This window comes from Dermatophagoides farinae, chromosome 1, assembly GCF_024713945.1.
Source record: "Dermatophagoides farinae isolate YC_2012a chromosome 1, ASM2471394v1, whole genome shotgun sequence".
NCBI classification, from domain to species: Eukaryota; Metazoa; Arthropoda; class Arachnida; order Sarcoptiformes; family Pyroglyphidae; genus Dermatophagoides; species Dermatophagoides farinae.
Window position 1 is genome coordinate 769,853 of NC_134677.1, and position 22,937 is coordinate 792,789.

The 22,937-nt window shown below is 30.1% G+C and overlaps 8 protein-coding genes across 10 annotated transcripts; 4 read left to right on the forward strand and 4 right to left on the reverse strand.

Annotated features, from left to right (window-relative positions):
- Positions 1-27: 27 nt before the first annotated feature.
- Positions 28-7,976, forward strand: LOC124492852 (E3 ubiquitin-protein ligase ctrip). Its single transcript, XM_047055856.2, has 6 exons — positions 28-1,177; positions 1,329-1,681; positions 1,753-4,423; positions 4,497-6,870; positions 6,938-7,084; positions 7,150-7,976. The coding sequence occupies exons 1-6, from the start codon at positions 891-893 to the stop codon at positions 7,810-7,812; spliced, it is 6,495 nt and encodes a 2,164-aa protein (XP_046911812.2). The 5' UTR covers positions 28-890; the 3' UTR covers positions 7,813-7,976.
- Positions 7,977-7,985: 9 nt separating this feature from the next.
- On the reverse strand, positions 7,986-10,787 carry LOC124492854 (gamma-tubulin complex component 3 homolog). Its single transcript, XM_047055859.2, has 2 exons — positions 10,508-10,787; positions 7,986-10,444 (listed from the first exon to the last, which is right to left on the reverse strand). The coding sequence occupies exons 1-2, from the start codon at positions 10,608-10,610 to the stop codon at positions 8,082-8,084; spliced, it is 2,466 nt and encodes an 821-aa protein (XP_046911815.1). The 5' UTR covers positions 10,611-10,787; the 3' UTR covers positions 7,986-8,081.
- A 90-nt stretch (positions 10,788-10,877) lies between these two features.
- LOC124492863 (UBX domain-containing protein 7-like) lies at positions 10,878-13,128 on the forward strand. Of its 2 annotated transcripts, XM_075735409.1 has the most exons (10): positions 10,878-11,162; positions 11,221-11,410; positions 11,486-11,607; positions 11,676-11,800; positions 11,861-12,007; positions 12,070-12,160; positions 12,223-12,367; positions 12,455-12,528; positions 12,563-12,726; positions 12,788-13,128. In XM_075735409.1, the coding sequence occupies exons 1-10, from the start codon at positions 11,108-11,110 to the stop codon at positions 12,950-12,952; spliced, it is 1,278 nt and encodes a 425-aa protein (XP_075591524.1). In that variant the 5' UTR covers positions 10,878-11,107; the 3' UTR covers positions 12,953-13,128. The 2 variants fall into 2 exon arrangements, with proteins under 2 accessions (XP_075591524.1, XP_046911823.2); XM_047055867.2 differs by lacking the exon at positions 12,788-13,128 and having other exon boundaries at positions 10,882-11,162; positions 12,223-12,386; positions 12,450-12,688.
- LOC124492864 (protein IWS1 homolog A) lies at positions 12,768-14,695 on the reverse strand. The gene is made up of 4 exons (XM_047055869.2): positions 14,199-14,695; positions 13,993-14,137; positions 13,431-13,924; positions 12,768-13,366 (listed from the first exon to the last, which is right to left on the reverse strand). The coding sequence occupies exons 1-4, from the start codon at positions 14,555-14,557 to the stop codon at positions 13,129-13,131; spliced, it is 1,236 nt and encodes a 411-aa protein (XP_046911825.1). The 5' UTR covers positions 14,558-14,695; the 3' UTR covers positions 12,768-13,128.
- Positions 14,696-14,770: 75 nt separating this feature from the next.
- Positions 14,771-15,538, forward strand: LOC124492867 (activating signal cointegrator 1 complex subunit 1). Its single transcript, XM_047055874.2, has one exon. The coding sequence runs from the start codon at positions 14,771-14,773 to the stop codon at positions 15,473-15,475; it is 705 nt and encodes a 234-aa protein (XP_046911830.2). The 3' UTR covers positions 15,476-15,538.
- Positions 15,539-15,566: 28 nt separating this feature from the next.
- Positions 15,567-19,092, forward strand: Srp72 (signal recognition particle 72). Its single transcript, XM_047055861.2, is given in 7 exon segments — positions 15,567-15,766; positions 15,831-16,102; positions 16,160-16,582; positions 16,584-17,147; positions 17,210-17,391; positions 17,454-17,759; positions 17,836-19,092. Coding segments are annotated over 7 exon segments (1,947 nt in total). The 5' UTR covers positions 15,567-15,666; the 3' UTR covers positions 17,936-19,092.
- On the reverse strand, positions 17,954-21,589 carry Meltrin (disintegrin and metalloproteinase domain-containing protein meltrin). The gene is made up of 7 exons (XM_047055860.2): positions 20,835-21,589; positions 20,614-20,777; positions 20,347-20,545; positions 20,124-20,269; positions 19,760-20,055; positions 19,647-19,689; positions 17,954-19,585 (listed from the first exon to the last, which is right to left on the reverse strand). The coding sequence occupies exons 1-7, from the start codon at positions 20,905-20,907 to the stop codon at positions 18,065-18,067; spliced, it is 2,442 nt and encodes an 813-aa protein (XP_046911816.2). The 5' UTR covers positions 20,908-21,589; the 3' UTR covers positions 17,954-18,064.
- On the reverse strand, positions 21,544-22,910 carry beta4GalT7 (beta-1,4-galactosyltransferase 7). 2 transcript variants are annotated; one of them, XM_075735412.1, is made up of 5 exons: positions 22,657-22,856; positions 22,226-22,509; positions 22,117-22,157; positions 21,947-22,054; positions 21,544-21,868 (listed from the first exon to the last, which is right to left on the reverse strand). In XM_075735412.1, the coding sequence occupies exons 1-5, from the start codon at positions 22,824-22,826 to the stop codon at positions 21,653-21,655; spliced, it is 819 nt and encodes a 272-aa protein (XP_075591527.1). In that variant the 5' UTR covers positions 22,827-22,856; the 3' UTR covers positions 21,544-21,652. The 2 variants fall into 2 exon arrangements, with proteins under 2 accessions (XP_075591527.1, XP_046911829.2); XM_047055873.2 differs by having other exon boundaries at positions 22,226-22,910.
- Positions 22,911-22,937: the final 27 nt, after the last annotated feature.

The window sequence follows — 22,937 nt, forward strand, 5'->3', positions numbered from 1 at the left end:
TTTTTTTTCTATTTGCTGCGTTTCATCATTCGACGACGACGACGAACGACAACAACGACGACGAATGTGACTTATACTCTTTAATAATAATTTTTTTGTTTCTTTGAGCTCTCAAAATAAAAGAAAAAAAAAATTTCTCGAAATCACCATCACATTATCAAAGCTTTTTTTTTCTTTCGATTTATATATTCTCTTTATCTCTATCTAAACACACACACACAAAAACATACATTTTACTCAATTATTATTACTGTTAGAATTTTTTTTTTCGTTGTTGTCGAGGCGATTTTTTTTTTCTCTCTCTCTCTCTCTATGTGTGTGTGTTTTGTTTGAAAAAAAATACACACATAAAAACAAAAATTCACATTCGATTTTGATCAATTTGTTGTGATCATCATCATCATCTTCATCATCACCATCACGATCATATTTCCTGTTCATTCTCTTTGATTTGATTTGAACAAAAAAAACAAATCAACCTCTTCGTTAATCTAAATATATACAAAAAATCAGATAAAACAGCAAACGAAATAAAATTTTTGTAAGAGAAAGATCAAAAAAAAAGAAATCGAGCAAAATATACACAACAAGCCTACGTTTCGAATCGAATTTCTGGCCCATTCTCTCCACTCGCTCTCGCTCTCTCAATTGGACTATTTTGCTTTTTGGTTGCTGGTGTGGATGATTCGATAAAAAAAAATTTATTCGAAAAGATTCATTCATTTTTCAGGAATCAATTGATTGATTATTGCAAAATTTCAAAAATTTTATTATTATTATTATTCACAAGTTGATTAATTGAATGTTGTTGTTATTGTAATTGTAATTATTATTATCATTGTTGTTGTTGTTGTTGTAATGATCATTCAACAAAAACGATATCATTGTCTATGGCAGACAGACTATTGAATAAAGCGCCGAAGAAAGATCAAGGCACCATCAACAACAACAACAACTTGAATAATAATAATAAAATTGTTGTGGAGACGTCTGTTAAACGTAAAAAACGTTTATTAAAATCATCATTATCAACACCGTCATCATCATCATCGACAACGAAAAAATTATCGTCAAATATTGTTGTTGTTCCATCTGATCATACATCATCATCATCAAAAGAGAGTAATAATAAAAACAACAACAAAGACAAGTCCCGTTCATCACCAGTTATAACAAGGTTTGTTTCTTATTTCATTTTTTTTTTGTTTATTTTCAATTAATTATTATTGAAGGTGATGAAGAGAAATTAATAATCATGGATCAATGTTTTTTTTTATATTTTTAATGTTTGTATTTCTCTTTTTATTTTTGTAAAAAAAATGCCACAGATCTCGATCTCGAAACATTAGCGAAATTTCTTGTTTTCATTCGAATTCGTCTTCGTCATCATCAATATCATCATTATTTTCACAATCAACAACAACGACAACATCGAGTAAAAGTGATAGCATTGTCGTCATAGAAGCATCATCATCATCATCATCATTACCAACAGCAATCACAACATCAACGTCAGTAAATAAACGCAGTACATTGATTGATACCCGTGAAAATAATAATTGTGCCATAAATCGTAAAAATACTGCTAAACGTTGCAAATTATCATCAAGTTTGGAACAAATCAGCAACGATAACAATACAAATATCGGAAACTCATTGGTATCATCAAAAAAACGTAAAGGTATTCATTTATTTGTTTCATTTATCGAATGATATTCATGATAGTAATATATGTTTTGTTGTATAATACAGTCATTGTTTCTAAAGATTTATCCACTAAGCCTACTACTACTACTACTACTACTGCTTGTAATAATCGTAATAACAAACGTCGTGTACAAACAAAAAACTTGAAACTGAAAACGGAACAAGAATCAATCGATTCGTTCACAGAACAACAACAACAACAATCTTCCTCATCAGGAATTTTGATTAGTAATAATAATAAAACAAAGAATAATCGAAACAAACGTTCGACTATTGAAACAAAGGTTTCAGCTAATAAGAAGAAACAGAAAACATCAACCAGTGATAGTAAAAATAATTTGAAAAAATTATCAACAAACAATTCAAACGAAACAGTAGCAAGTGGTGGTAAACGACGAGCAGCACCCAGCAGTAGTATCATTAATCGTATTGTTATGGAGCAAAATGGTTCGAATTTTTCGAATGCAAACATAAATAATTCATCATCATCACAATCAACAAATAATGGCAATTCAAATGAAACAAACACAACAGCAGCACATCAACTTAATCCACCTGGAACTAGCGCCATATTAAATACATATGCAATGTCATCACCAACAGATAATGATACGGAAGAAAGTGATATGAATCGTTTGCAAACGATTCTTGAATCACGTGCTCTTCAACAACATTTTCTTGGTATTCCTCGTATGCAGAATCTATTCTATCGTTCGTTTAGTAGTTCATCCAATACAAAAGCTCAACAATTATTGAATGGATTAAATTCTGCTGCCAATGATTCGGAAAAGCTACATTATGTGCTAGAAATGTGTCAGATTTTGTTGATGGGCAATGAAGATACATTAGTTGGTTTTCCCATCAAAGCTGTTGTGCCGACATTGATTAATCTATTGTCGATGGAACATAATTTCGAAATAATGCATCATGCTTGTCGCGCATTAACATATATGATGGAATCATTGCCCCGTTCATCCATTGCTGTATTGGATGCTATTCCAGTTTTTCTTGAAAAATTACAAGTAATCCAATGTATGGATGTAGCTGAACAATCATTATCTGCACTTGAAATGCTTAGTCGTAGACATAATAAGTCAATATTACATGCTCGAGGTGTATCGGCATGTCTTACATATTTGGATTTCTTTTCCATTGATGCTCAACGTTCAGCATTGAATATAACGGCAAACTGTTTTCAGAATCTATCACCAGATGATTTTCAATATGTTCAAGATTCATTATCCATTCTTGGTTCACATTTGACAATTGAAGATAAAAAATGTATTGAAAGTATTTGTTTGGCATTTTATCGTCTAGTTGAATGTTATCAAAATGATTGTGTCATAATCAGTGAAATTGCATCAAGAGAATTATTGACAAACATACAGAATGTTCTTATGACTAAACCGCCTATTTTAAGCACCGGACCATTTGTCAATGTGATACGAATGTTGTCCATAATGTGTCTTTCATGTTCACAGATTGCTGTCGAATTGTTAAAATTGAACATTTGTGAGACACTTAAATGTTTGCTATTGTGCGGTGAAAACAATAACAATAATAATGTGAAAGAAAAAAATGATGAAATGAATTTGATTTCAAGAAGTCCACAAGAGATATGTGAATTGACTGCATTCATTGCTGAACTAATGCCTAGTTTACCATCTAGTGGAATATTTTCTATTGATACATTATTCTCCAAATCAAATCTTCAGTCTTCCGAAGTAGCCATTTGGCAATGGAAAGATGATCGTGGCCTATGGCAAGCATTCAATGTTGTTGATAATAAAATCATCGAATCGGCTCATCAGTCTGGAGAGGATGAACTAGAATTGGCAAGTTTAAATCGTACTTATATCGTTGATTTTAATTCAATGCAAAAAATTTGTGAAGATACTGGAAATTCGTATGCAATTCAACGAAAAACGAATACATTTACAAGTTCAGAGCTTCATGCTCGTAATACAATGCAGACAATCGATCCACGATCAGAATTCATTTATAATGAACACCGATTAAGTAGTAATTTCATAAAATTTGTATTTAAAGTATTATACGAAGTATATAACAATTCAGCTGGCTATTCTGTTCGTTATAAGTGTCTTAATGCTATTCTCAGAATCATTTATTATGCTCCAAGAGAATTAATGATTTCAATATTGGAAGATCAATCAATATCTAGTTCAATAGCAACAATGTTAGCATCACAAGATTTACGAATCGTAGTTTGTGCCGTCCAGATGTGTAATATTTTTATGGAAAAATTGCCAGACATTTTTTCCATATTTTTTCAACGTGAAGGTGTCATTCATCAGATTCGTAAACTATATTCAGATGAAACAAGATTTATTCATGGTGATAATAATAATATTAAATCTTTACAATTATTATCATCATCATCACGTGATATGTTGATGATGAATAATAATAATAATAATAAAACGCCATTATCATCAACTAGTGGCAATAATACGGGCAGCAGCATTGTATATACAAATTCACCGATGGCCATATTGGAAAATGCTCAAATGATTCTTAATCGTACAGCAAGTGAATCAATTTCGGCCGTTATAGAAAGCAGTCTTATGCCTACTAATTTTTCATCACAAACACATTCGAATACTAATCAATCATCAAAATCGTCATCATCATCATCATCGAATAATAAAATTTCGCAACAACAATCAGTACAAAATTCTGATCAACTTTCATCGGGGTATGTTTTCGTCGATAGAAAAAAAAATTTAAATTTATTTACTAATATTTTTTTTGCCATGATAATTTTACAGAAGAAATGAAGAAAATTCACGTCGAAAACGTACACGTAAAAGTATACCAGTTTCTGGGTCTCGTAATCTAATCAATTATGAACATTCATCAACGAATGAAAATAATGGCAATAATACAACAACAACAAGTGACAATGATTTAAACATTTGTAGTAGCCTTTCGACTACCTATTTGAATAATTTACCATTCTTGATGAGTGAAACAATTAATGGTGCCAATTTGAATATGACAGCCGGTGCTGTAACAGCAACCAATAATCATAGTAGTAAAAGTAATTCATCATCATCAACACGTTTAGGCTCCTCATCGAAAGATTTTCTACAACGATTGAATCCAACACGTTGGGCACGATGGACACAGAATTCAGTGAATCCAAATTCGAATGTCATTCCAACCACTTCAAATGTGACGGCCATAGCAAAAGAGATGGTAGCATCCACACAAAAATCTTCCAATTCGAATAAGGATAAGATTAAATCATGGATCAAAGAACAGGGAAAAATTTTCGATGATAAATATTTTCTAAAGACTGATGCGAATGAAAAAGAAAGTCATTTGTCATCAAATATTTTGGCCGATTTAAATCAGGCAATCAATTTATTGAAACAAGATTCTACTAAAGGATTGTTATCGATCAAAAACATTCTAATGGACAGTGATTTATCGTCATTTGAGCTTATACACAGTGGTCTTGTGGCAAATCTCTTTTCATTCTTGACAATCAATACTACCGATAACATTATGATGGCCGAAAATAACTTACGAACATTTTTACTTATATTTATTGGTGCTCCAAAAAGTGAAATGGCCGAAAACATTGATCAATTAAATTTTGATACAAAACCTATGGCCATTTTGGTGAATAAATTGAATGCTTGTGTATCACAGCTAGAACAATTTCCTGTACGGGTTCAAGATTATGCTGTCCATCCACGTAGTTCACATGCATTTAAAATGATAAATTCACATCTCTTGAAAATTAGTCTTAATCGTCATCCTTCGTGTACTAATCTGAAAAAATATAAAGGCCCATTGATCAAATTGGATCCATTCACAACGGTACATGCAATTGAACGTTATCTATTGGCAAAAGGTTATGGTCGTATCAAAGATAGTGATGATGATCAAAGTGATGATGATTTATCCGATGATGATACATTCGATATAAATCTCAGTTCCTCTAGTCAGATGCAAACAAGACATCGACTTCAATTATTGATTCATGAACATGTATTGCCTTATAATATATCCTTATATCAAGTAATCAAACAATTCATGTCTAATGACAACATTGATAATGATGGTGGTGGTGGTGATGATGGTCATCATCATCATCAACAACAACAAAATAATTCAAAATTCTGGGGTTCAACATTTCCCATCTATTATCGACTTTCAACCGATGCAAATACATTGAATGCTTCAACAACAAATTCATCGGTTTCATCTTCATCAAACAATATTAACAATAACAATAATGGCCGATCACGAAGTAAAAGTAAAAGTAAAACAAGTGCAAACAAAAAGAAAGATGAATTATGGCTTGAAGGACGGATAACGAAAAATGTATCTCCATTAGAGCCATATATCCGGAATAATATTACAATCAATGTAAATGCCAATGATCAATCGGTCGAAGTGATTGCACTATTACGAGTTCTATACGGTATCAACCGTTATTGGGGACATTTGTATAAATTTTCACACATCTATAATCCTGCCATACCATTGAAAGAATTTACGAATAATAAATTGACTGTGAAAGCTAATCGTCAACTTCAAGATCCAGTGGTCATCATGACTGGTGGTCTACCGAATTGGCTTTCTGAATTGGCATATGCATGCCCATTCATGTTTCCATTTGAAATACGTTATCTACTTTTCTATGTTGTTTGTTTTGATCGTGATCGAGCATTATATCGATTATTTGAAAATACCCAGGAATTTTCATCAAGCGATAATCGTGAACGTTTTTTGACGCCCAGGCTCGAAAAACGTCGAAAACTTATATCGCGTAATGAAATATTCCGTAGCGCTGAAACATTATTCAATGATGTATCGAATTCCAAATCAATGTTGGAAATACAATATGAAAATGAAGTCGGTACCGGTCTTGGTCCTACATTGGAATTTTATGCACTAGTATCGAAAGAATTTCAACGCGCTGAATTTGAAATGTGGCGTGGTGAAGTTTTGACTAGTAATATTAAAAATGAAAAACCCGATAATTTTGTCAATTATATTAATTCAAATTATGGCCTATTTCCTGCGCCGATTGGACGAAATACTAAACCATCGATTTCGACAAAAATTAAACATCGTTTCAAGCTGTTGGGTAAATTTATGGCCAAAGCATTGATGGATTTTCGAATGGTATTTATTTTACAAAATTCTTTTTCATTCAAATAATGGAATCTTTTTATTTCATTTTCAAATATAGATTGACATCAATTTGAATATAATATTCTATAAATGGGTTTTATGTGAAGAATTGACACTTTCGGTATCGGATCTTTATCATCTTGACTATACATTTTTCTCATCAATATCACAAATGTACAAGATTGCTCAAAGAAAATCTAAAATGGTAAGAATTGAAATTTTGAATTTTGATTGTTGATTTAATATATTAATTTTTTCTCTCTAATACAGAATGTAAATAGCAATTCTGAATTGTTGAAATTGCAAGGAAGTTCTATTGAAGATTTAAATATTGATTTCATAATGCCTGGATATCCGAATATTGAACTACGTAAAGGTGGAAAAGATATGGCAGTCACGTTGAACAATTTGGAAAACTACATCGAACTGGTGTCATGCTGGAGCCTAATGGAAGGTGTAACCAAACAAATGGAAGCTTTTAAAGAAGGATTTAATTCAGTTTTTGAATTGTCTCGTCTTAAGCTATTTTATCCAGAAGAACTTCAACAATTATTTTGTGGTTCAGGTTATAAAAGTTGGGATCCAAAAACATTGATGGAATCATGTAAAATTGATCATGGATTCACACATGAAAGCCGAGCAATCAAATTTCTATTTGAAATTCTAAGTTCATATAATGCTGAAGAACAACGAAAATTTTTGCAATTTTTGACCGGGTTTCCGCGATTACCAATCGGAGGTTTCAAAAGTCTAAATCCACCATTTACGATCGTCAAAAAGAATCCTACTGAATCGGACAATCCAAATTGTTTGCCAAGTGTAATGACATGTGTCAATTATCTCAAATTACCTGATTATCCAACTGTCGATATAATGCGAGAAAAATTGAATATTGCTATTAGTGAAGGTCAATTTTCTTTTCATCTATCATAGATTGGCCACTAAATGATTAATTTTCGATGATGATTATGGGTCAAGGTATAAATAATTTTGATCTCGTTTCTTCAACTTTTTTTTCTCTCTTTCTGTCTCTAATTTTCTCTTTATAATGAGATATTATAAAAATAATAAATAAATAAAATTTTTCTCAATAAAAATTGAGTCAATTTTAAACAAATTTTTTTTTATTGTTATGATTGAAAATTGATGGGGAAAAGTGAAAGAAAATGAACAAAATGAAAAAAAACTGCTCACTGCAGCAATCAATTGATTACATGTTGCATTTTATAGTATTTATTGAAATCGATACTGAAACATAATTCACGATGATCATCTTCATCTGTATCGATCAATAATTCAAGAAATAATGAAATTTCCTTATGCAACATACGAGCAAAATTATGTAGCCAAAAATTGTAATTTTCTTCAATCTCTTTTCGATATTCATCCATTTGATCGTTCCAAAATCTTTCAACATTTTGATTATTATATACAATATCATTGATGAATGATTCAAGTTTATCGATGAATGACAATATCAATTTGTTGATAACATTATGTTGTCTGAGAAGATTTTCAAAGAAAAATTTTGCCATCAAATTCTGTAAGAAAACATGATGAATTTTGATTAATTTATTCAGATTTCTTGGCTGATCAAGTTCATTTTTCACTTGTGTCCATCGACTTTCAAGTAGATAATTGAAATATTGTTCAATTGTTTTTGTGAACGATAGAATTTGATATAATAAATAATTGAAATGATTACTTGATAAACGAAGAAATGATGCCATTCGTAATTGTGTGGAAATGTTTTTCAAATCAATCCAACATTTATTCAATGAAAATTCAATGGTTTTTGTACGCCAAAACAATGCAAATAATTTAGTATAGATCACTTGACTTTGTTGATTGAAAATGGTTCCAATTGGTCCATCGATACGATATTTTAGTGTCAATATATCCCAGGCATTTTCCATTGGAAATTGTGGATCAAAATAAATATCAATTCGTGATAGAATATCATTTGATTGTTCATAACATTGAGCACTAGTTTTTCTTATGGCATTTTCCAATGTTTGTGATAATGTATATGGGCGTATTTTATTCGCCGGTCGATTTATAATCGGAAACAATAATTCCATCAGATAGCTAATGAAATCACCTTGTTCAAATAGCAGAAAACGTTTATGTGCAATGAAATGTTCATATAATTGATATTTAGCATTCAATATATTCAACGCTGTTTGGCTGATTTCTTTATAAACATAATCCAATAGTCCGGCAAAATCATTGGCTTCTGAGCTATATTTTTGATCAAATAAAATTTCTAGATTTGAATTTTCAAATGAATTTTTCAATTGATCATATAATGGCAATACGGCCGATACACGATTCATACTAACTTCACGCAGCATTGAAATTGCTTTGCCAGTAATTAGGATTTTATATGCTTGTGCTTTGTTAATGAATCCAGGTAACATTGAATTATTGATTGAATATTGATCAAACCAGAATACATCACATAATGAAGTTGTGATCACATTTTTACCATCTTTATCATTTGTGCTGATAAAAAATTCTTTATATTCATCTTTCAATTCACCATAAAAGATCCAATGATTAAGCATTTTACGTATTGGTTTGACAACTTTGGATAAAATTTTTCGATAACATTCACGTACTAATGGATCACCATGATGCATCATATCATAAACAATACTGATCAAGGCACCACCTTTTTTTGAACGACATTTGCCAATTAAATTGATTAATGCTTCAAAACAGATGAATGATTCTGTGGTCCAAAAACAAAGCTTATGCAGTGTGACGGCCGTTTGTTCGGATTTATGGAAATTGGCTTGTATCGATGTCATTAATTTATAGAAATTATTAATCTCATCATTCAATGATGAACCAAAACTTTGCACAACAAAACCTTTAGATGTTGTATTCATTGATGTTTGGCTGAAAGTTTTGATTGTTTTGAAATTCTGTCCCAATACTGATAAACGTTTGGCAAAATAAATTTCATTCATATAGAATAAATCATTTCTTCCGAAAGTGATGGAATATTTTGAATCATCTGGTAAATTTATATGTTTACCATGAAGACCTTGAAATATTGATATTAAATCTTTGGCAAGTAAAGTATATTTTGATCTTATCTTGCCATTGTAATGATGATCATTCTCATTATTATTATCGGTATAAACATGAACGGTATGACGAGGGTTCGTTGTCATTCGATTCAGTGATTGATTATTTCGACCATCACCATTATTACCAAAATGATGTGAATGTCTATATTCTAAATCTAGATCATTTTTAGCAATTTTCATTGTTTCAATTGAATTTGAAATGGAAAATATGGTAGCACTATCATTGGAAGATGAATTTGACAACAGAAACAAACAATATAATAATTGTCGAATATTGAATGATTTTGGCAATGATGATTTTAGATGAAGATATAAATCTTCAAAACGATTCCATTCTTCTACGGATAATTTTTTTAAAAAAGAATGACGAATTTTAGACAGAATGTATTGTTCTTCACAATCTTCGATAGTAATTTTTTTCTTACTAATCAAATCCAATGAATATTGACAAATTTTATCAAAATTATCTGTTTAACGAAAAAAAATCGATTGAAACATTATCACGGATAAAAACTCCAATTTCATCATACCTGATTCATTAGGAACCAATGTGGAACATAAACGAGTGACCAACGAAAGTAATCGACGATTCGATTCATTTGACATTTCTTGTTCTCGATCGTTTTGATTCATTTTTATTTGATTCTATTTTCGTAATTTCAGAATCAATTAATTTACATGACAGATATTATTATCATCAGTTATCATTATTTTCTTAATTCAGTCAAGTCAATCTTTTGGTCAGTCTTGTATTTTTCGTGTTTTCGTTTTTTTTTTTTTTTTTTTGGTTCAGTCATTATGTTTATGAATGGATATTTTGACAAAAATTCAGACAAAAGCATCATACACACACACACACACACTTATTTTTACTATTAGCAACAGCGCACTGTTGGTGACCATGCAAAAATAATCGAAAAAAAAAATTTCATTATCATCATTCATCATTTATTTGTTTTACTAAAATTGTTTTGACCAAAAAAAAAAAAAAAAACAACAAAAAACAACAACTACACAACATCAATAGCAGCTCAATTATTATTATATTTAAATAAATTTTTTTAAGAAAAAAAATTATTCATTTATAATCAATCAATTATTATTATTAATAAATATATATTCAATTTAAAATGGAAAATCAAACCGAACAAGATTCATTATTAACACAATTTATAAATATAACTGGTAAGTAATATTTAGCAAAAAATCTATAAAGATGTTTAAAAACTCATTATATTTCTAGGCGCCGATGAATCTATAGCTAAAAATGCATTAGAAGCATGTAATTGGAATGTTGAATTGGCTATGGATATGTTTTTGGATTCGAATTTAGCTCAAACAGCTGCAGCAACAACAACAACAACATCATCATCATCATCGGCTGCGGCGGCAAATAATCAATCAAACAATTCATCGGCGGCCAATATTATTACGTATGTTGTTTGTTGTCATCTGATTGTCATTGTAGATTTTATAACTGTTTTTTCTTTACACATATTTTATTATAGGGAAGAAGTTCGGCCACCTATTCCACCAGTTCGTCAAGTGCTTGTCGAAGATTATCCTCGTAATATGTATGCCAGTAGCAGTAGTGGTTTTGATGGTTTTCGTAATTTTCAAGAAGAATCAAGTAAACAACGATAATTGAATTTTCTCTGAAGAATTTAATATAACAAATTTTTTCTCTGTTATAAACAGGATGGCAAGAACAACAACTTAATGATGAACCTGAACAATCAATCGATTCAAGTAATAGAAGGCGAACATTTGACGATTTATTTCGACCACCTTTGGATCTTATATATCGTGGATCATTTGATATGGTATGTTATTGATTTGTTTCATCAAATTTTAATCGTTTGTCTTATTTTTTTTCTTGTAAGGCCAAATACGAGGGTCAACGGTCGAATAAATGGTTATTAGTGAATATACAGAATCCAAAAGAATTTTCCTGTCAAGTATTGAATCGTGATGTATGGAGTAATTCAGCCGTCAAAGATATTATCAATGAACATTTTATTTTCTGGCAGGTTTGTGAATCATTTTGGTTCTTACGTGAAAAAAAATTTACTAAATTCTGTAATTCTTTCAGACCTATCATGATACACAACAGGGACAGAATTTTATCTCATTCTATCAGGTACATCAATTTCCATACATTTCAATTATTGATCCTCGTACAGGTAATTTGATATTTGAAATCAAAAACCATCAATCTTTAACCTTTATTATTTCATAATCATAGGTGAAAAAATCATTTTTTGGCATGAAATAGATACTGTTACATTCTGTGAAAAAGTTACACAATTTTTGAATGAACATCCATCACCAACAGGAAAATCACAAACATCGTCGTCGTCATCGGTTGTGGCAAATAATCCCAGTATTTCGTATGAAAATTTTCAAAAAGTAATTCACAATGCCAAAAATGATTTTCGTCAGCTAATGTTAAATTTTTTTCCAAACAAACAGCCAAGTCCTTATGAAGAAAGTGAACGTGAACAAATTGAAGCAGCAATTAAAGCCTCATTACAAGATATGGAAGTTCATAATAATCATGATGATGATGAATGATGACGATGATTGCAAAATTGTTAAAAATGATTCAATGATTGAACAACAGCAACCAAAACAAGATGATTGGAGAAATTATTTAGGATCAGATGAAAGTAATAAAATGGAAATAGTCATACGATATCCAAATGGTAATAAAGAAAAGGTTATGTTTCCATCGGATTCAAAACTAAAGGTATGTAAATTATGGAATTTCATAAATAACAAATTCATTCATTTTCTGATGATTATATTAGGCTTTATTTTTATACGTAACTGAACATGGATACAATATGAATGAATATGATTTGATTACAAATTTTCCGAAAAAAAATCTAAGTTCATCCTATAATGATACGGCTACATTGGAAAATGTTGGAATTCATTCACGTGATACATTATATGTTCAAACGAAAAATTAAAATTTCTTCAATTGTGTGTGGTTTGTTGTTGTTGTTGATGTTGGTGTTGGCTGTGTGTTTCTTTTATATACCAAATATATTATGGTAACAAAATAAAAGAGAATATATAAATATAAATATATTCAAATGTGAATGAATAATAAAAAAAAATGATGATGGATACAACATTGATTGAATCATAATGCCATTTTTCTTCCTTCTATACTGATTGGCATTGCTCGATTCATTTTGTTTATTTTTTTCATTTCACGAAAATTTCGCAAATGTTTTTCAAATTTTGTTATCGGTTTTTTACTCGATATACGTGACATATCCACTTCGACTGTTGATTTTGGTCTTATGACATAATCTTTCATTGATGGCATCGGTACACGAGCACGTGGAACCCAACCTTTTTCACCTGGACGAATAATCCTGTTATACAAAAATATATATACAAAGGTTATATGATTCAAAATGTATTAAAAATCATCATTACTTTTGTTCAGTTTTTGCCATTTTTGAACTGGAACCACCTTCACCTGAATCTGATTGACTTCGTTTAAATTTGGCCATATTTTCAAAATCACGTTTTTCACGTTGATCACGGCTAATGGAATGAAAATCTGCATCTAAATTAAATATTGGCCTTGACCAATGTGCAATCAATTGACCAGCAATTCTTTTATTTTCTTTCGTTTCTTTTGGATGTTTATACAGATACATGACGGCTTTACCAATTCCACTTGCTTTAATACGATCAATATCATCAATATTGAATTCAACTAAAATTCGCAATAATTTTTCACGAATCTGTAAATGTGGTAAACTACCATCTGGTAGCCTAGTTAGCCAATCAGTGATTACACTTAAAACTCCTGAATCAAGTAATGCTTCACGAAAATCAATCTTTTTCAATTGAGTTTCAACTAATGGCATCATTTTCAATTTTCGTGTTGCAGTTTGACGATTACGATTCAATTCAAAATCCTCCTGTGATTGATGAATGAAATTTTTTAAAAAAAAAATCTGAAAAATATAATACAAAGATGATCACTCACATCAGCAGCTTGTTTCATTTCTTGTATTAATTCAGCAATTATATCGTCACTATCATTGATAATGTCAATATTTTTTCTACGTCTTCGTCGTGAATTCATTTCTTTACGTTTTTGTAACATTATATCAAAGTCATACATTATATCACTAAATATATAAAATAAAAAAATAAATGGCAAATTCTTCCAAACGATTAGCAGTTACTCACGATTTTACATTTCGATTAACATCATCATCATCGGATCCTTCATCACTATCGGATATTTCAGGTATAGCTTCTTTGGCATTCTGTTCAGGATCTTCAACTTTTTCTTCATCCAATTCTTCTGATGGTCGATTTTCAAAAACTTCACCATCCGATGAACCATCTGAACCAAATTCTTTATCATCATTTTTTTGATCATCATCATCGTCATCTTTTTGTTCAGATTGTTGTTGTTGTTGCTGCTGCTGTTGTTTATCTTGCGATTTTTCTCCACCAACATCACCATCAAATCCTTCGAATTCATCATCACTTTCATCGCTATCACCAAAAATATCTCGAACAATGGTTTCGGTTTCACTCATTTTCAGAAAAAAAACACAGATATTAGTATTAAAAAATGAGAATAAGAATTATTTTATCGAAGAAATCGAAGAAAATGTCGAAAAAAAAACATTTGTTTACATTGATTTTTATTGCGAGACATGCATTCATGCAACAATGAGCGAGCCAGTCATAAATAACGTATAAAAATAAAATCAGTGATCGATCAAAAATTGTAAATAGAAAAAGCAACAATGATAATGAAACAAGCATCAACAATGGTGAAAAATCGTTTTACACATCTAATAACGATTCCATTTGTGAATGATGATTTTATTCAAGCATATCTGGATTTTAAACATAGAATATTGGAAGATAATCCTGATATTGATGAAATATTGTTTCAAAATCCAAAAAAATTACACATGACAATTTCTTGTCTATCATTGGATGATCAACAACGATTAACGATGGCACGTGAATTGTTTACAAAACAATGTTCAGATTATGTGGAAAAATTTCCCGAAATTCTAGACAATAAAATACAAATTAAAGGTGTTGATATCATGAATGAAAACCCTAGAAAAACGAATGTATTGTATGCAAAAATTGAAAATGAAAATTTACAAAATTTTGCCAACAACATAGCTGATGTTATGGTTTCGAATGGATTACTGTATACTGGTGACAGACATGCAAATCTCAGTGGACGACAAAATGTTAAATTACATTTAACATTGATGAATTCATCATTTTTATTTCGTCGTAAAGATTTTTCACTAAAAAAACGAAAACCAATGAAACAAAGATATTTTGATTCGACTGAAATATTGAATAATTATCGTGATCATTTTTTCATGGAAATCCCAATGCCACCGGTTCAATTGAATGAATTACATCGAATCAATGAATTTGGTTATTACAATGTTGTTGAATCTATACATTTGTTGAAACAATAAAAAAAACGAACAAAAAAAATTTGATAAAATTCGAAAAAATCTCTTCTATTAATTCCGAGAAATAGCCAAAGATGTCGCTATTCGTTGATTTTTTTTCCATCAGGAAATGTGTGTTTTGACTCGTGGCTTATCAAAAAAAAAAAACCAATCAATGTGAAACGATGCGACGTTTTTAATTTGTCAAAACAAAAATGCCCGTAACCGAAGTGAATGTTTCAAATTTATTTTCAGAATTGAAAAAATTTGAAAATAGTGGTGAGTTTGATCGTGCACTTAAAGTGGTCAATAAAAGTAAGTTTATTTTTATTGAATTCTGTTTATTTTTGAATTCTGTTTTTTTTTTGTTGTAAATTAGTTTTGGAAGTTGATTCGAATCATGAAAAAGCAATTCATTGTAAAATTGTTTGCCTCATACAACTGAATGAATTCGAAGAAGCATTAAAATATATTGATTCTCATAATGATAATAAAAATAAAAATGAAGAAGAACGACAAACGAATTTTCAGCTAGAAAAAGCATATTGTCTTTATCGTTTGAATAATGTTGGTGAATCATTGAAATGTTTGGATGGTAATAATGTATCTGATGATGATGATTTGGGAACCAATGAATTGAAGGCACAAACAGTATGTAATTATGGTTTTTTTTTGAGTAATTTTTTAAAAAAATTCAAAATTATTTAGCTATATCGAATTGAAAATTTTGAAGATTGTTATTCATCATATGTTGATTTGATTAAAAATTCAAACGATGATTATGAAGACGAACGTATGGTCAATTTGGCCGCCATAATTGTAGGATTGAAGCATTCAAATTCGAATATTAAATATGATTTGGCCAGTATTTCGAATTCTACATATGAAATTATCTATAATAAAGCCTGTGCATTGGTGGCCACTGAACAATACGCTAAAGCAATTGGTAAACTTCAAGATGCTGAAATGGTTTGTAAAAAATTTCTTGAAGATGATGGTGCATCCGAAGAGGAAATTGAATCCGAATTGGCTATTATACGTGCACAGATTGCCTATTGTAATCAACGTATGAATAAAACTGATCAGGCATTGAAATCATATAATGAAATTCTTCGGCAAAAATTATCCGATCAAGGCATTGATTGCAGTCATTTCCAACAATATTGTAGCCATTCATCGTGATCAAAATCTATTTGATTCAAAGAAAAAGATTCGTATGGCATTGAATGAGAATGCTGAATCAAAAATGAGTTCAAATCAAAAACTAAATATCCATTACAATTATTGCTTGTTCATGATCAATACAAATCAATTTGATGCTTGCCAGAAACATTTGCCGATTTTTCGTTTGAAATTTCCAAAATATGAGGCGGATGCTGTATTGATTGAAGCATATTTGTATATCAAACAGAAAAATCAAGCAAAAGCTATTGAAACATTGAAAAATTATTGCTTTTCACGGCGAAACGACAATACAACATTGACTGATTTAGAGGTTGCCCTGTTTTTAACCGAACTTTTGCTCAAACAAGGTGATCTTGATGGTTGTACAAAAGTATTGGAAAATTTAGATGAAACAAAATTCGCTAAATTGGCCATCGTTTCAATTCTGATTCAAATCTATGAAAAAATGATGAAAATTAATGATGCTGAAAAATTATTCGATCAATGTATTGATTGGCATGAAAAACACAAGGTAAATGAATACACTGGGATGACAACAATTTTTCGATTAATCAAATAATTTTTAATTTCTAGAGCTCGAAAGCGACATTAATTTCATTATACAATGAAGCGGCAAAATTTTACCTGAATCAAAACAAACCACAAACATCAGTAAAATATTTGGAGAAAATTGTTAAACTGCAAGGAAAAAATCCAAAAATTATTTCCATGCTCATCAATGCATATTCATTGTTCGATGTACAAAAAGCTAAAAGGTTTGTTCATCCATCAAAATTGAAAAAATGATCGAAATCTCATTCAATTTTCATATAAACAGTTTACAAAAAGAACTTCCATCCATTGAGGAGATTTTAAATTCCGTTGATATCGAACATTTGGAGAATAAAAATTGGTCATTAGGTGTTAAATATGTGAAAAAAGTGAAAGATACACCAAAAACATTGGCAAAAGAAAAACGAAAGAAAACAAAACGTCGAAAAATTTTACCCAAAAATTTTGATCCTAATGGCCCACCACCTGATCCTGAACGATGGTTACCAAAATATGAACGATCGAATTATCGTAAGAAAAAGGATAAAAAAGCTGGTGTTGGCAAAGGTACACAAGGTGCCGTCGGTGATATGTAAGTTTCAATTTTTCAATATTTTTTTTATAAAAAAAGACATTCAATTAATTCATTTTGTTGAACGTGGTAATAGGCCTGAAATTAAACCATCACCTAAACCGGTTACATCACCAATGGGACCAAGACAACAGCGTCCAACACAAAAAAAGAAGAAAAAAGTTGGTCGTAAATAAATGATGAAAATTTGGATATTTCTATATTATAGATTTTTATTATTAAGACTAGAAGTAATAATATTTTATAAAAAAAAACACAGAAGATATTATAGTTCAAAGTTTGTGTGTCATCAATCATCATGGTCATTATTGTTTTTCAAATGCTGCAACCAAGTCTTTGACTGTATGTGAATTTGATATTGATACTTTGGCTGATGATGATGATCGTGATGGTGGTGGTGGCGGCGGGGGTGTTTTCGGTGGAGATCTTTTTGGTCGGGTGATTTGATTGGAATTTGGCGTATTTGTTGATATTCGGTGATTATTGTTGGTGGTTTTAGTAATACCACCATTCATAAGAGGATTACTATTGTTTGTATCAGTAGTATTTGTTTTTGGAATGAATGGTGGTGGCGGTGGTGCTGGTCTTACTGGTTTAATAGTCAATTCAGTTTCAATTGGAACCGATATGTTTCGATTGATTGGATTCATTTTTGGTCGACGATTATTATAGTCTTTAGCGATAAATGCTTTTTGACCGAAAAAATTTTTAGGAAATTTCAATGGTTTTTTGTGTATGAATAAAAACCAAAACAACAATAGGAATGGTGATAATATAAAGAAAAGATATGTAAATATTAATAATATGTTTGTCGATGATTGTTGTTGTGATGATTGACATTTATCATCATCTGGATGACGATCACAATGTGAATTTTGATATTCTTTCACTTGAACACATTTTTGATCCACACACATTTGATTTAGGCCACATTTTGCTCCATTAGGAACTAGACCAATATCATCTTCATTGAGGCCAAGATCAATCATTGCTGAAAAACATGTAATCGAATCACGATGTGATTCAAATTTCTGTGATATAACCGTTGAACCTTCTGGTCCATATTTAAGTGTCAGTTTTCCATTATTATTTCGATTAGTACAATGTAATCGGCCACAGATTATATCATCTTTACGTTGACAACCAATAAATGTTTTAGTTTTTTTATCATAACCACAATTACCACTACTATTAGCATTGGCATTATTCTGATAACAACGATAGCCTGAAACCTGGCTTTCATTACCCCATAATAAATGGCAACGATTTTCTCGGGTTTCACATTTTCCATCAAAACAATAAGCATATCCTTCATTACATTCGGTGCCATCAGTTACAAATTGATTAGCGGGGCAATTTTCACTGTGACCATCACATGTTTCGGCTGGATCACAAATCGATTTCGATTGACGACAAATAAATTTTGAATGTTTTGCAATCAGTTGGCAGGTTGTTCTATCACAACAAACACCACCAGAACATTTTGCATGGCTCATTAATTTACATGTGGTAGCGTTACAACATTTGTTCGTACAAAATTCTGGTAAACCACAATCACAATCTTCACCAGAATCAATAATACCATTACCACAGCTTGGTCGAAATACAACATTTGGCTTATTCATTAGACAATAATCTAATCCATGTTGCAATGATTCTTCAAGCTGTGAAATCGAACAACTTGACCAATGGCGTGGATGTGGAAATGAAGATGATGGACCCATAATACAGTTGTTTGCTTTACAATGACATCCATCATTATCATGTTCCATACCGAAATTATGGCCCAATTCATGGGCAATTGTCGTTGCAATTAAACTGATACTCTGTGAACAAGAATTAATTTTTAAAATTTTGCTATAATTTTAAAATAAACACAAAATTTACCTCATGATAATCATAATTAACACCGCCAGAATATTCATAAGTGCTAAATGGAATTTTGATAATTATTTTTTGTTTATATATAGAAATTACAGATAAAATGATTATATACTAACCACATGGTTTGTTTCAAGGCTTTCCCAACGATACCATTTTCAAATGGAGATGCCGTTATTAATTGAGCATTGTCATTAGGAATTTCGTTCATTAATTTATCACGTCGATATTTAAGAAAATTATTCAATGTTTCACTACTATTATTGCTTAATATAATTTCATTACGTTTAGTCCATACGATAACACCAACCAATACTATGGATATATTGAATGGGCTATACAATGCATTGACAATATTTGCAATCTGTACATTTCGTTCAAATAAAAATGGCAATTTTTCTTTATATTTTCCATACTAAAATAATGAAAGAGAAAAAAAATTGCAAATTATCTATATAATAAACATCAAAAATCGTCACAAACCAATTTGAGATCGTTGACCAAAACCATTTCGACATAACGTTGTTGTTGAAATAATTGTTGATTTTTCACATTTAAAGCTCGTCGTGATCGTTTAGAGGAAATGGCTGTTGATGTAATCATCGTGGTATTGTTATCATTGTTGAAACCTATAAATTGAAAACAAAAACAAAAAACAATTAATTTTGTTCACAATGAAAAAGAAAAAACAATTTCAAAAACCAACCACAATGATATGTATTGATCGTCAATGGATTATTTATAAATATTTTAACTTTTTTTGATTCTTTTTGTTGTTCTAAATGATATTCAACATCATTCAAAATGAAAATTCCATTTAATTGATTATCACAGAATGATATGGCAGCAAAGGAAGACGATTGTGATTGTTTTGCATTAACATTTCCTTTATAATGACATTGTTTCTATATATATCGAAAAAATGGCAAAAAAAATTAGCGAAAAATTAATACTCAAAATCTAAATATCTTACATTGGTTTCATAATCATTTTCAGGTGATTCATGATAATTATTAGAAATGAAATAATTTCTTATGAGATCTATTGTGAAATTTTGATTAAAGGCAGTAAATTTGATTCTCAATTCTTCATCATTATTGGAGAATCTTTCAATTTTTGGTTGTATTAATTCAAAATCTATGAGAAAAAAAATCAATCAATCAATTTGAAATTCGAAATAGAAAAAAAACTTACCAAAACAGGAAATTCTCTGCATTTGATCGCCAATAATGATGGCCAAAAATAGTAAAAAGAATGATAGATACATTTTTTTCGATGATACCTTTTCTTCTAAAGAAAATTGAATCTAATTATTTTTCCAATGTTTTATGTAATCATCATTATCATATTATCAGCAGAATTTGAAATGATCAAATGAAGAATTGTTTGTATTACTGGAATGGATGAAATTTCTATTTCTTCTTGGCGAAGTAATCACTTATCATGAAATCGAATTTGAAACATGAACAAACCACTAATGGTCGATATATAATAGTTTTGGTTGATATATTATGTTTTGTTGCGAGAAATTGTTATATCACACAATGAATAATGAACGCGATGGCGACACATTCTCACAAATTAATTGTTGTTGATGATGAATGCGATGAAGAAAATACGAGAAAAAACGAAATATACACACACACATACACACTCTGTCGAGAAATATTGAAAAATAAAAATAAAAAAAAAATACAGCTACTGTGCAACGATGATGATGATGAGTCAATGGAAGAAGCCAAATTGCGGTTGAGTGCAATCTCAACAGAGAGCCAATAACACAATAACGATGACAAAAAAAAATGCAAAAATTTTTTTCGGAAATCAAAATTTAAACAATGCACTCTCTCTCTCTTTTTCTTTACGATTGTTATGTCATTGTTTTGATGAAATGGTAATAATATTTTTTTTTGCATAATTTTCATTCAACCATCATTCGAATATTACCTGTTCCGGACTATTTTTTCTCTTGTGATTGTGACCAATCTCGTTTTGGTTTAGTTTAGTTTAATTTAGCGTCTGTTTTTTGGTTGTTGCTGTTTTTTAAACTTGATCGATGATGATGATGATGATGATGGTTTTAAACACCACGGTGTACGATCAACATTGCAATAGATGGCAACATTAAATATACGAAATTCAATATTTTCAATAGTCATATTATATATGGTTAATAGATTAAATTTTGTCGTATTCAATCCAGTTTGACGATCTCTTCTTCTGGTTATCTAAACATTATAAAATGAGAAAAAGAGAAATAGAAAATTTTTCATTGCCACCAAATACGAGTTTTATCGACATATTACCTCTTTTTGATTGAATAATTTGGCTGTATCACGTTTATAGATATTTTGATCATGAATATGGATAAATGTGTTTGATTGATTTGTTTTTATATTTTCTGGTCGATAAATCTAAATGATTGAATGAAAGAAAACAACAGCTATTAATGATGATGACATTAATTATATATTACCTGAAGATTTGCTTCTTTAAGTCGAGCATAGAATTCATCATCTGAAATTAAATGACAATTATTATTATTATTATTTGGTGATAATGATTCATTATGATGGCAAACAAACCTTCTAATCCCCATCCAAAATAATTGGTTGAAAATCCATTAACTAATTTAAAATGTTCATTTGTCATAAGCAATATTCCGCCAACATATGTTTCATAATGATATTTTGGATGAAGATCTGGTGATGATACATGAAATGGTCCACGAGCTGGAAATCCATATGATAATTGATCATTCAATGGTAATAGATCAACATCATGCATAACAATATATGTACAGGAATTTTGGGCTAATTGAAAACCAATGTTGATTAAGGCACCACGATTAAAACGATAATTATCAATTTGATTTATGACAAAAAATTCATGGCTAATATTTTGTCTATTTAAAAATGAATTTATATGCGGTATAAATTGTAATAATTGATTGAAACGTTCACGAAATGGTATCAATATTGCTAAATGATTTCCATCATGATTCACATTCGTGATTGTTCGAGTTGGTTTACGAATCGAATTTATTAATGTTTGATGTTCAACATAAGATTGTAGACATTGTGATTCTCGATTCAAAATGAATAGATTTGAAAATATGATAATGGTAAATATGGTGAACAATATCAATATGGAAATGGAAACATTTTTCAATGATAATTTAATCATTTCATAAAATTTAAAAAAAAAACAGATGAATTTGAAAAAAACGAACGATTCCAAAATAACAACATAACGTCATCTGTGAATATTGAACTCATTTCATTTTTTTTTTCATTG

What these genes read in the sequence shown, in the direction of transcription:
- LOC124492854 (XM_047055859.2), bottom strand. Translation starts at nt 10,610, where the DNA reads ATGAATCAAAACGATCGAGAACAAGAAATGTCAAATGAATCGAATCGT. An exon ending in ATTGGTTCCTAATGAATCAG is followed by an intron (nt 10,445 to 10,507) that starts GTATGATGAAAT and finishes TTCGTTAAACAG; the next exon opens with ATAATTTTGATAAAATTTGT.
- LOC124492867 (XM_047055874.2), top strand. Translation starts at nt 14,771, where the DNA reads ATGATAATGAAACAAGCATCAACAATGGTGAAAAATCGTTTTACACAT.
- LOC124492863 (XM_075735409.1), top strand. Translation starts at nt 11,108, where the DNA reads ATGGAAAATCAAACCGAACAAGATTCATTATTAACACAATTTATAAAT. An exon ending in ACAATTTATAAATATAACTG is followed by an intron (nt 11,163 to 11,220) that starts GTAAGTAATATT and finishes TTATATTTCTAG; the next exon opens with GCGCCGATGAATCTATAGCT. An exon ending in TAATTTTCAAGAAGAATCAA is followed by an intron (nt 11,608 to 11,675) that starts GTAAACAACGAT and finishes TGTTATAAACAG; the next exon opens with GATGGCAAGAACAACAACTT.
- LOC124492852 (XM_047055856.2), top strand. Translation starts at nt 891, where the DNA reads ATGGCAGACAGACTATTGAATAAAGCGCCGAAGAAAGATCAAGGCACC. An exon ending in CATTGATGGATTTTCGAATG is followed by an intron (nt 6,871 to 6,937) that starts GTATTTATTTTA and finishes TTTCAAATATAG; the next exon opens with ATTGACATCAATTTGAATAT. An exon ending in CTCAAAGAAAATCTAAAATG is followed by an intron (nt 7,085 to 7,149) that starts GTAAGAATTGAA and finishes TCTCTAATACAG; the next exon opens with AATGTAAATAGCAATTCTGA.
- LOC124492864 (XM_047055869.2), bottom strand. Translation starts at nt 14,557, where the DNA reads ATGAGTGAAACCGAAACCATTGTTCGAGATATTTTTGGTGATAGCGAT. An exon ending in GTTAATCGAAATGTAAAATC is followed by an intron (nt 14,138 to 14,198) that starts GTGAGTAACTGC and finishes TTATATATTTAG; the next exon opens with TGATATAATGTATGACTTTG. An exon ending in ATGGCAAAAACTGAACAAAA is followed by an intron (nt 13,367 to 13,430) that starts GTAATGATGATT and finishes TTTGTATAACAG; the next exon opens with GATTATTCGTCCAGGTGAAA.
- Meltrin (XM_047055860.2), bottom strand. Translation starts at nt 20,907, where the DNA reads ATGTATCTATCATTCTTTTTACTATTTTTGGCCATCATTATTGGCGAT. An exon ending in GATCAATACATATCATTGTG is followed by an intron (nt 20,270 to 20,346) that starts GTTGGTTTTTGA and finishes TTCAATTTATAG; the next exon opens with GTTTCAACAATGATAACAAT. An exon ending in TGGTCAACGATCTCAAATTG is followed by an intron (nt 20,056 to 20,123) that starts GTTTGTGACGAT and finishes TCATTATTTTAG; the next exon opens with TATGGAAAATATAAAGAAAA.
- beta4GalT7 (XM_047055873.2), bottom strand. Translation starts at nt 22,826, where the DNA reads ATGATTAAATTATCATTGAAAAATGTTTCCATTTCCATATTGATATTG. An exon ending in TTAAAGAAGCAAATCTTCAG is followed by an intron (nt 22,055 to 22,116) that starts GTAATATATAAT and finishes TCAATCATTTAG; the next exon opens with ATTTATCGACCAGAAAATAT. An exon ending in AATTATTCAATCAAAAAGAG is followed by an intron (nt 21,869 to 21,946) that starts GTAATATGTCGA and finishes TATAATGTTTAG; the next exon opens with ATAACCAGAAGAAGAGATCG.